The sequence below is a fragment of the Nicotiana sylvestris genome, chromosome 3, assembly GCF_000393655.2.
Source record: "Nicotiana sylvestris chromosome 3, ASM39365v2, whole genome shotgun sequence".
NCBI classification, from domain to species: domain Eukaryota; kingdom Viridiplantae; phylum Streptophyta; class Magnoliopsida; order Solanales; family Solanaceae; genus Nicotiana; species Nicotiana sylvestris.
The window spans coordinates 64628748-64640648 of record NC_091059.1 but is presented as its reverse complement, the minus strand read 5'-3'; the positions used below and the strand labels follow the sequence as shown (position 1 = coordinate 64640648).

The following is an 11901-nucleotide window of genomic DNA, read 5'->3' as shown; positions in this document are numbered from 1 at the left end:
AAACCATCTTGCTGAAAATCCTGTAGGAGGAGAATACGAGCCTTTGAAAACGTATTTTCCTGATGAAGAAGTGTCGTTCGTGGGAGAAGACATTATTGAAGAATACGATGGTTGGAGGATGTTCTTTGATGGAGCTACAAATTTCAAAGGAGTGGGCATTAGAGCGGTTTTGGTATTGGAAACTGGCCAACATTATCTGGCGTCTGCTAAACTTAGATTTCCCTACACCAACAACATGGAAGAGTTTGAAGCCTGCATACTAGGGCTCAACATGGCAATCGACATGAATATTCAGGAGCTGTTGGTAATCGATGATTCAGATCTGCTTGTGCACCAGGTACTAGGAGAATGGGCCACCAAGAATTCGAAGATATTGCCATATCTGCACCATGTACAGGAATTAAGAAAGAGGTTCACGAAGATGGAGTATTAGCATGTTCCTAGAATTCAGAACGAGTTTGCCGATGCTTTGGCCACCTAGTCATCCATGATACATCATCCAGATAAGAATTTCATTGATCACATCCCAGTGAGTATCCATAATCAATCGGCTTACTACGCTCATGTTGAGGAGGACACGGATGGAAAACCTTGGTTCCATGACATCAAGGAGTATTTAGCGAAAGGGGAATACCCGTAACATGCAAACCATACTAAAAAATGCACACTCCGGAGATTGTCCAATCACTTCTTCCACAGCGGAGGAAACTTGTATAGAAGAACTCCTGATTCAGGATTGCTAAGATGTGTCGACGCAAAAGAGGCTTCTAAGCTACTCGAGGAGATACATGCTGGGACATGCGTCCCGCATATGAATGATTTCATCTTGGCCAAGAAGATACTTAAGGCTGGTTACTCTTGGATGACTATGGAGACAGATTGTGTCCAGTATGTCCGCAAATGCTACCAATGTCAAGTGCATGGAGATATGATAAAAGTGCTACCAAATGAACTCAATGCAACAAGCTTACCTTGGCCATTCGCCATTTGGGGAATGGATGTCATCGGTCCGATCGAGCCCACGGCTTCAAATGGGCACATGTTTATTCTAGAGGCCATTGACTACTTCACAAAATGGGTAGAGGCCGCATCCTACAAAGCTGTAACTAAGAAAGTTGTCGCAGACTTTGTCAAGGATCGTATTTTTGCCAATTTGCAGTTCTCAAGTACATTGTCACTGATAATGCCACCAATCTCAACAGTGATCTAATGAAAGTCATCTGTGAAACTTTCAAAATCAAGCACAAGGACTCCACAACGTACATACCTCAAATGAAGGGAGCTGTAGAAGACACCAACAAAAACATGAAGAAGATACTAAAGAAGATGGTAGAAAACCACACACAATGGCACGAGAAGTTACCTTTTGCCCTGTTGGGATACAACACTATAGTCTGCATATCAATTGGGGCAACTCCTTACTTACTAGTTTATGGTACCGAGGCTGTCATCCCAGCCGAGGTAGAGTTTTCTTCTTTAAGTATCATACAAGAAGCCAAACTTAGTGATGCGGAATGGATAAGGTGCCGTTATGAGAAATTGGCCCTTATAGATGGAAAAAGAATGAATGCGGTATGTCACGGTAAACTTTATCAGAATAGAATGTCCAGAGATTTCAACAAAAGGGTCAAACCAAGGCAGTTTGCACCAGGACAGTTGGTATTGAAAAAGATCTTCCCACATCAAGACGAAGCCAAAGGGAAATTCTCTCCCAAATGGCAAGGTCCTTACATGGTTCACAAGGTGCTGATAGGAGAAGCACTCATACTTGTAGAAATGGATGGAGAAGTTTGGCCGAAACCGATCAATTCAGATGCAGTCAAAAGATACTATGTTTAGACTATTTACATTTCCTCATCAAATGTAATTGAACTACCCTTGACTTGATTCTTGTTTAAGAGGGGATACGTAGGTAGCCCTGTGGGTTCGATCATATCATAATAAAATTTCCCCTTCCCCCAAATCTGAAACTGGGGCAAAATTTTGAGGAGGACCCTCAAAATTCCGGAGCAAGTCCAGCCAACGCCATTACATGCCAAAAGGTCAGAAATTTGTTAAGAAACTAGAGCAGAATTTTGAGAAACATTTTCAAAATTCCGAAGAGGGTTCGACAAGTTCGTTGCTCGCAAACTGCTGAAGGATCATCTACCAAACTGGGGCAGAATTTTGAGGAGGACCCTCTAAATTCTAACATGAGAAAGCTGTGATGTGTCTGAAATGTGTTACAATCACTAGTTTATCTAAAACTATTTAATATTTCACCATGTTTCTAAAATTACTCTATTTTTATCAATGATTGCATATTTTGGAAAACTCTATTTTGCATAATAGCCAGGTGTTACCCAGGGAAACTCAAACAAGGCATCCAGAACGGAGAAGCAAGGCCAGCAGACAAAGGCAAGAACCAACCTCCCCTTACAAAACTTACAATTTTTCTTTGAGCGCAGGTACATCTGACATAGCAGTAGCATTCACAAATATATATACACAAAGCAAAATCACTATCAAATGGGCTACCAGACACTGAACGTATCTCCAGCTAAGAAACATTATACTTTTATTTGTTATTCGTTCTTTGCATGAGACTAAGCCCTGTCCCGAACCTTGCAAGAGGCTAAGCATTGCCTCTATATTTGCATAAGGCTAAGCTATGCCTTCTATTTGCATGGGACTAAGCCTTGTCTTGCATCCTGCATGAGACTAAGCTCTATCTCCATCTTGCATGAGGCTAAGCCTTGCCTCCATATTTGCATAAGGCTAAGCTCTGCCTTCCATTTGCATAGGACTAAGCCCTGTCCCGAACCTTGCATGAGGCTAAGCCTTGCCTCTATATTTGCATAAGGCTAAGCTCTACCTTCCATTTGCATGGGACTAAGACCTGTCCCATATCCTGCATGAGACTAAGCTCTATCTCCATCTTGCATGAGGGTAAGCCCTGCCTTATATTTGCATAAGGCTAAGCTCTACCTTCCATTTTCATGGGACTAAGCCCTATCCCGAACCCTGCATGAGGCTAAGCCCTACCTCTATATTTGCATAAGGCTAAGCTCTGCCTTCCATTTGCATGGGACTAAGACCTGTCTCGCATGTATACGACGAATCCAGGGGCCCGATTTCCCTGTCATAGGGTCGTCTCACGGTCATGCTCCTCGAAGCTTGAATCCAAGGTCGAGATTCACCCTTGGGGGTCGTCAACTATCGGTCCGGAGGGCATCGCGTTCGAACACCTATAACGGGTTACAACAGGTAAGAGGGGAGTTCCCAAGGCACGCGGCTTAATCTGACAAGGCTGACCTATCCGGGGCCTATTTCGAGATGTCACATCCAGCCATCCTATCTCCATGCCTTCACAATTACCACGTTTTGTACTATAACGGATTTACCTCCTATATAAAGGGATCCCCATTACTTTGTAGTCCCTCGGATGATGTTGCTCCAACTATTCTCCATAAGATCAATAATATCTCTCTCTCTCTCTCTCTTCTCTCTAACTTGCTCGTTCTTATTAGCTCGAGGCCACTCTTAATATTTATTTCTTTCATAATTGTTCTACATTTATTGTTTGGTATTGGACATAAAGAGCCTTGCTTGATCATATATCAACTGTTATCCCATCCCCGACTACCCCCGATAGCTCGACACCAACCCGGATATCGGCCTCAAGGCTCCTTCATTGACCAGTCCGAGGCTCGGTCGACAAGCCCCTGGGTTTGATTACTGTCCCGTTTCAGCTTGAATCTCTTTGTTAAGCTTCATACTCTTAGTATCTACTTCTCTAACAACTAGCATAAAAATAGATCACATATTTTTAGAATCCCATTTACAAATTTAATTGTTGTTACCATTTTTATGGTGAACAGTTTGGCGCCCACCGTGGGGCTAAAAATAATAGTGATTATTTTTTTGCTGGTTTCATTACAAAAACGCAAGTTATCTCTCACACTTTCTTTGGCCCAAGATCTTGGATTTTAGGACAGAGCACCTAGCTCGTCGAGTAAAATGGGAAACCATAACCTCAAAAACAACAGAGAAAAGGACACGACTGCCCTAGAGGCCAGTACACCACCGGATCCAACCTAGATGGAAAGGAAGGTTCTCCAACATAACGTCCACATGATTATTGGGGGAACCAACGTTCCACAAGGACCCATGTTCAAACGAACGAGAACGTCCACTACGGGAGAAGGACCGACCCGAAAATGCGTGCCCGAGGATACCCTCGTATTCAGCAAGGAGGACCTCGAGGCTGTGATGGAACTGCACAATGACGTGCTAGTGATCTCGTTTCTCTTAAACGACACCAGGATAAAGCGCGTGCTAGTGGATCCAGGCAGCTCAGCCAACATAATAAGGTCATAAGTATTATAAGAGTTGGGCCTACTCAATCAAGTCGATCCCGTCCCTCGAATCTTCCATGGCTTCAACATGATCGGCGAAGAAATGAAAGGAGAGATCACCCTCCTGATCAACACGTCTGGCACAATCTAGAACACCGAGTTCTAGGTCATCGATGACGACATGAGATACAACGCCTTACTCGGCATGCCTCAGATACACAACATGAGGGCAGTGCCCTCAACCTTACACCAGGTGATAAGGTTTCCCATGAGGGATAGCATCACGACCATACATGGAGAACAATGGGCAGTGAAAGAAATGTTTGCGGTCCACCACGAGAATCCAGCCTCCACACTCCCGGTCTCGGACAAGGAGGGAAACATGTGGACCCTCAAAGACGATGAGGAAGACTTCTTTATTCCCCAAGCCTTCATCGCCCCTGAGTAATTAGATGCGACTAGATCAACAAACGAAGAGCTGGAGCAAACCGTTTTGATCGAGCACCTCTCGGATTGCAAGGTATACCTAGGGACGGGACTGACCCCCGAACTCAGGACATGGTTTATTCAATTTCTTAGTAACAATATCAAATGTTCACCTAGTCCTACTTAGATATGACAGGAATCACGCCGAAAATAACCTCCCACAGGCTGAGGGTTGATCCCAAATTCAAACTCGTAAAGCAAAAGAGAAGACCACAATCCGAAGTAAAACATGCCTTCATCAAAGAGGAGGTAGCGGAACTTCTTAAAGTCAGATTCATTAAGGAGGTAAAGTACCCCGAATGGTAATGTAGTAGTAGTTCCAAAAAAGAGGAACAAGCTAAGAATGTGCATAGATTACAAAGATTAGAATAAAGCATGCCCCAAAGATTCCTTCCCATTGCCTAATATCAATCGTCTGATCGATGCTACGGCCGGCCATGAGACCTCACTTTTCTCGATGCCTACTCGGGGTATAATCAAATCCAGATGAACCCCGAGGACAAGGAAAAGACCTCGTTCATCACGGAATATGGTACATATTGCTATAACGTAATGCCCTTCGGGCTAAAAAATGCGGGAGCAACATACCAGCGCCTAGTTAATAAAATGTTCGATCATCAAGTTGGTAAATCGATAGAAGTATATATTGATGATATGCTAGTCAAATCCCTGCATGCAGAGGACCATGTGACCCATTTGCAGGAAACTTTCAACATCCTCAGAAGCTACAACATGAAGCTCAACCCCGAGAAGTGTGCCTTCGGAGTAGGCTCAGGAAAATTCCTGGGCTTCATGGTTTCAAACAAGGGGATCGAGATCAACCCCAACAAAATAAAAGCCATCGAAGAGATCACGGTGGTGAACAAGGTAAAAGCCATCCAACAACTGACGGGGCGGATAGCGGCCCTGGGCAAATTCATATCAAGATCATCAGACAAGAGCCACCATTTCTTCTCCCTACTCAAAATAAAGAGCAAATTTGAACGGACTCCAGAATGCCAACACACCCTAGAAGAACTAAAACGGTACATGACTAGCCTGCCTTTGCTGCACACATCCAAGGAGGATGAAACACTATACCTGTACCTAGCCGTGTCCGAAATAGCGGTAAGCGGCGTACTGGTTCGAGAAGAGAAAGGTACGCAATTTCCTGTTTAATATGTAAGTTGAACCTTGGGGGACGCCGAAACCCGATATCCCCATATGGAAAAATTGGCTCTCGCACTGATAAGTGCCTCCCGCAAGCTAAAGCCTTACTTTCAGTGTCACCATATCTGTGTTCTATCAACTTATCCCCTCTGGAGCGTACTGCATAAACCTGAGTTATGGGGTTGACTAGCCAAATGGGCCATTCAACTTGGAGGGTATGATATTGAGTACCAACCTCGGACGACCATCAAGTCCCAAATCCTGGCGGACTTCGTGGTCGATTTCTCGCCATCCTTCGTGCCCGAGGTAGAGAAAGAACTTTTATTGAAATCAGGCATGTCCTCTAGGTATGGACCCTGTTCACAAATGGTGCCACAAACATAAGAGGATCCGGGATCGGTATAGTCCTAAAGCTTCCCGTCAGCGGCATAATCAAACAATCCATAAAAACCGCAAAACTAACTAACAATGAAGCCGAGTATGAGGCTATGATTGCAGGTTTAGAATTGGCCAAAAGTTTGTGGGCAGAGACTGTCGAGGCAAAATGCGATTTGCTCATCGTAGTAAGCCAAGTGAACGGAAGCTATGAAACCCGAGAGGATAGGATGCAGAGGTATTTGGCCAAAATCCAAATCATATTACGTCGCTTCAAAGAATGGACCTTAGTCCATGTACCACGAGAGCAGAACAGCGAGGCCGTTGCCCTCACAAACCTGGGGTCCTCTACTGAAGAAGAAGACCTGCTCCCCGGGGCAATCATCCAATTGTTCAAATCTATGGTCGAGGAAGGTCACGTAGAGATTAACTTTACCGGCCTAACATGGGATTGGAGAAATAAATATATCGTTTATCAAAAGGACGGGAAGTTACCTGCAGATCCAAAAGAGTCGAGGGCCCTGCGAACCAAAGTAGCCCGATTCTCGCTCGACAAAAATAAGGCTCTATACAGGAGAACTTTTAATGGACCCCTGGTGGTATGCTTGGTACCGGGCGACACAGATTATGTGCTCTGAGAGATCCACGAGGGAACCTACGGAAATCATTCCGGGATCAATTCTTTAGTCCGAAAGGTGATCAGAGCGGGTTACTATTAGGACAACATGGAAAATGCTGCCAGGGAATTCGTCCGAAAATGCGACAAATGTCAGAGGTTCACTCCCATGATCCACTAGCCCGGCGAGCAACTACATTCCGCTTTATCACCATGGCCATTCATGAAATGGGGAATGGACATCATCGACCCTTTTCCTATGGTGTCCGGTAAGGCTAGATTCATTCTGTTTATGACTGATTACTTTTCAAAATAGGTGGAAGCGCAGGCCTTTGTAAAAATAAGAGAGAAGGAAGTTATCACATTTATATGATATCACATAATATGCCGATTTGGGATCCCGTCCGAAATAACGTGTGATAACGGGAGGTAGTTCATCGGAAACAAGGTAACACAGTTCCTTGAAGATAACAAAATCAAGAGAATCCTATCAACGCCATACCACCGGTGTGCAAACGGCCAGGCCGAATCCACGAATAAAATAATCATTCAGAACTTGAAAAAGAAATTGGAGAGCGCCAAGGGAAAATGGAGAGAAACGCTGCCCAAGGTGCTGTGGGCATATCAGACAACTTCTAAATTGAGCACCGGAGAAACACCTTTCTCTTTAATATATGGTGTTGAAACACTGATACCAGTGGAAGTCGGGGAACCAAGCGCCAGATTACAGCACACTAATGAGGGCTCAAACAACGAGGCCATGACAACGGCCCTCGAGCTGCTCGACAAAAGAAGGGAAGCCTCGCTGGTTCGAATGGCTGCCCAGAAGTAGAAAATCGAAAGATACTACAATTGAAGAACAAATCTTTGATATTTTGGGATCGGGGACTTGTTCCTAAAGAAGGTTACTCTCAACACCCGAAACCCTAATGAAGTGAAGCTGGGCCAGAGTTGGAAAAAGCTATACCATGTCCTTGGGATAGTTGGCAAAGGATCCTATAAGCTTGGCACCATGGAGGGCGAACAGCTTTCGAGAAACTGGAATGTATCGATGCTTTAGAGGTATTACTGCTAGGGCGTCCGATTGCAAAATCCCGCAAATATCCTCGAGCAAACATCGCACTCTTTTCCTTCGACCGAGTTTTTTTTATCCCGTAACGGGTTTTTACCAGCAACGTTTTTAACGAGGTAATGTCCATGCATTTCCCGAGAAATGAAAAATGAGGTTCCCATAGGAAATAATGTACCGGGCTAAATGGTCGAGCAAACCGTGTCCACCTGAGTCGGGCTTACAGCAACCCAACAACATGTATTTACACCAAGCAATTAAAGAATATCTTTTTAACATCTCATACTCCAAAAAAGAAATTTTAGCATGCTCACGGCAGGGATCCCTCTACCAAATGCGTCCCAAAATACCCAGAGACTTAGAGTCAACAATTTGGCACCCGCACGACCCCAGGGTCAGAACTCCGGGCTCATAAAGCCCCAACAAGGTAACTCTGACCTCACGAATAACGGCCTTCGAGCCTAAGCAAACTCAATGACTCGGAGGTTGTCGCCAATCGTCGTACACTGGAAAACCCGAGGCCATAAGACCCCGAGCGTGCAGACTTCATATAACCAGATCTATTCTGCATAGCAATAAAAACTGTAAGACCTCAACAGGCATGGCAAATTGTAAGCCCTCAACAGGCATGGCAAACTATAAGACCTCAACAAGCATGACAAACTATAAGACCTTAATAGGCATGACAAACTGTAAGACCTCAATAGGCATGAAAATTTTGTCAGACCTTACTATAGGCATAAAGCTCAATCCTGAATTTTAGGCCATGCGTCACATTTTTAAGAATCCCGAAAGGGCATACCCTTGGTGTGGATGCCAAAACTATCACTCGGGATCAAAAATGGCTCAAGCCAAACACATATGACTATGGTCAAAACGGCTACACCAACCAAATTAATGCGACTCGGGGATGCCCAACTGTCGCTAGCAAAATCGCATGCCATTACTTCGAATATACTTTGAAAAGAACTGGTTAAAATAGGTTTCCCTCAATAGGCAAAACGAGCTTCGACCATTTCATCTCCAAATCACAAGGCTTCGAGCTACTCACCCTACGAGCTAAAAACCTTTTGAGGTGCTCGAACATCACCGCTAATGACTTGAAATTGAGGTTCTCCCCGAACCGATGACGGGTCAGGCAAAATCATTTCAAAAAGACCGTAACGAGAGGAAAACAAAGCCTACAATATGGCCACGGGCAAAAGCATAAGAACCATTTTTGCCAGCCAAACGAGCCTCCGGGCCCACACTAAAAGGTCGCAATGACCAAACAGCGTAAGAGCCATTGTTGCCAGTTTGAAAATTGAAAACTTGAGAATTAAAATGAGCTCGAGTCGTAACCCGATTCGGAGGCCGGATCCAAAATAGTTAACTACATATGCCTAAGGGCACATCGTAAGTGACATTATCGCCATCCAAACGAGCCTCCAGAACACAAGCTCAAAAGGTCGCTTTGACCCAAGGTGCAAGAGCCATCGTCATCCGCCCATGTAGGCATGAAAAAGATTGAGGGTCAATTGAAGCTCGAATCACAACACAGCTCGTAGACTGAACCCAAAAATAGGCAAAATACAAATTCCCAAGGGAAAGGGATGAGAACCATCATCACCCGATCATGCAGGCATAGGAGATTGAAGATCAAGTAGGCTCGAGACAATACTCGACCCAGAGACTCAACACAAAACTGTTGGGCAAAAGTGCTAGAGCTCTCACGGCAGTTCACACTAAAGGTCGCATCGACTAGTCACATGACAACTCGCCAATTATTGCTGAATTCAGAGCAGAAAGGGGAATAAGGGAAATGAAGCCGCAGGATTCTCTTTATACATATGCAAAAATAAAAGTACTATATACAAACAGGGAGATCGACAGGAAAGAACAACATAGATCCTAATCTATTGCCAAACCGTCAGCCTCAATAGCTCCCCAAGGGTTGTACCCAAGCGATTACTAGTCCCCCGACGACCTCTTCTCAATGGCGGTCTCTCTCTTTGGGGATCCACCCCCAGTTTTAACACCACTTGAGCTACCTTCCAATACGCCCCAATGGTCTGCTTTAGGGAACCCGGCCAAACACGATCCATGGCTCAAGGTAAAGTCGGGCCAGCTCCCTCAAACGTCCTCTCAATGCAAGAATCTGCGATGACTGCTCCTCTCCCATGCAAAGATACAAGCACCTTGGCCTTCGCTTGATCCGAACCAATGTGGCAACCAGTTCGAAATGGAGGCTCTAATACTTGTCACTATCCTCCATCGCGTCCTGGAGATGACGATCAATCAAGGTAACTCCCCCCTGAAAGTTGTCCCTATCGGAAGCCACCTCGCTCACGTGCTGACTAAGCTTGGAGATTTTAGCATCTCTAGACCAAAGCCCCCCTCTCAGCAGGGCATTCTCCTTCTCAAACTACACAATTCAAGGACCGAGAAGTTAGAAGCAATGAAATCTCACAAGGGCTCAAGTAATAGTAAAAATAGGGGATGAATAACCGCTCGGTAAAATAGGGTTTCTCGCTTTCACGACGGCTTACCTCATCCTGATACTGGGCAAGATCCTGGTTATAAAGCATTCTCGCCTGAAACCATATAGAGAGACAAGTTAGGAGAAGGAAGGCCGGAGTGGCCCAAAGTTACAGACAAGGTTAGCAAGAGTTACCCGCTTGAAAAGTTTGCCCATCTTGCCAAAATTGGATGAAGCATCGACCTCGGAGCTACCCTCGAGAATGGTCGCCGGCCTCTCGAGTGCATCTCCACCTTTGACCAATACTCCTACCTCAGAAAGCTCCTTGCGAGGGGAATCTTGCACTTCGTAAGATGGAAGGATCTCCCCTTGAGGAGAATCGACAACAATCAATGGGCTAACAGGTTCAGCCAAAATCTTCGTCCGTTGTTCACCTTGGGTCCCAGATCGAGGCCCCTCCAAACTACCTGTCAAGGGCGTCCTATCTCGAGAAGAACTCCGGCCACCTGCCAATTCGGGGGCAGTGCTTGATACCCCATCCATTTCCTTACCACCACGAAGCTGTGCCACGACGGCATCAGACTCTTGTCTAGGAGCATCCATCCCCACGGCCCAAGGATCGATCAAGTCCAAACGCTCCTCAAGAGCTGCCGGGAAGCTGCTTTCTCCCTCACCTTCAGCATGGGGATTTCCTATCACCTTGGAGGTCGGAACTGCTATGTCAACCTTGGAATCCTCCACCTTGGCCCTCTTGGGCTCCGGTGGCCCAACAGATAGACTCCCCTGCCTTTTCTTCTCCTCGCCAAACACCAGAGCGTCCCCTCTAACGGACGGTGCCTCCTTCGTCAATGGAACTTCTTCCAGACCTACATGGATGCAGAGGTTAAATGTAAAGGATGGAGAAAGCTACTAATAACAAACTGTGTCAATAATACATGGATGCATCAAGGCTCGAGGCTCACCATGGTCTTTGGTTTCCCACCGAGCTTGGGATAAATCTCATCACGCTCGTTCGATATACGAGCAAACTGAGTATAAACAACCAACCCAACCTTGGAGATTCGACACCGCACTAGGGTAGATCGCTACGGCTGAAAAGACAAGAAAAGCAGAGTTATACGCATAGGGAGATATCGCCAACAAGGAGCAAAGACACCACGTTTACTTACGCCCGGTGTTCCACTTATCAAGGAACGAATAATGCCTGATCATATAAACCACACACCTGAATGAAGGATGAACTTGAGCCAAAGTTACCTGATAACTCCTGTAGAAGTCGAGAATCACAGGGTCGATTAGGGGCGAAGATGACTCCACCGACCCCAAGCTGAATGGGTAGGTATACACACTTAGAAATCCGGCTCTATGAGATATAATATCTTACTCCCGAGTGGGAATCTCAATGAGCACG

At 45.4% G+C, this 11901-nt stretch overlaps 1 protein-coding gene across 1 annotated transcript; it reads left to right on the top strand.

Moving 5' to 3' along the window:
* The first annotated feature begins 487 nt into the window (after nt 1-487).
* LOC138887470 (uncharacterized) lies at nt 488-1839 on the top strand. Its single transcript, XM_070169225.1, has 3 exons — nt 488-636; nt 700-888; nt 1203-1839. The coding sequence occupies exons 1-3, from the start codon at nt 488-490 to the stop codon at nt 1837-1839; spliced, it is 975 nt and encodes a 324-aa protein (XP_070025326.1).
* The last annotated feature ends 10062 nt before the right edge of the window (nt 1840-11901 follow it).

Coding starts and splice junctions, on each gene's coding strand:
- LOC138887470 (XM_070169225.1), top strand. CDS start 488: ATGATACATCATCCAGATAAGAATTTCATTGATCACATCCCAGTGAGT. Junction 637..699: donor TTAGCGAAAGGGGAATACCC/GTAACATGCAAA, acceptor CTTCTTCCACAG/CGGAGGAAACTTGTATAGAA. Junction 889..1,202: donor ATGGAGACAGATTGTGTCCA/GTATGTCCGCAA, acceptor CAATCTCAACAG/TGATCTAATGAAAGTCATCT.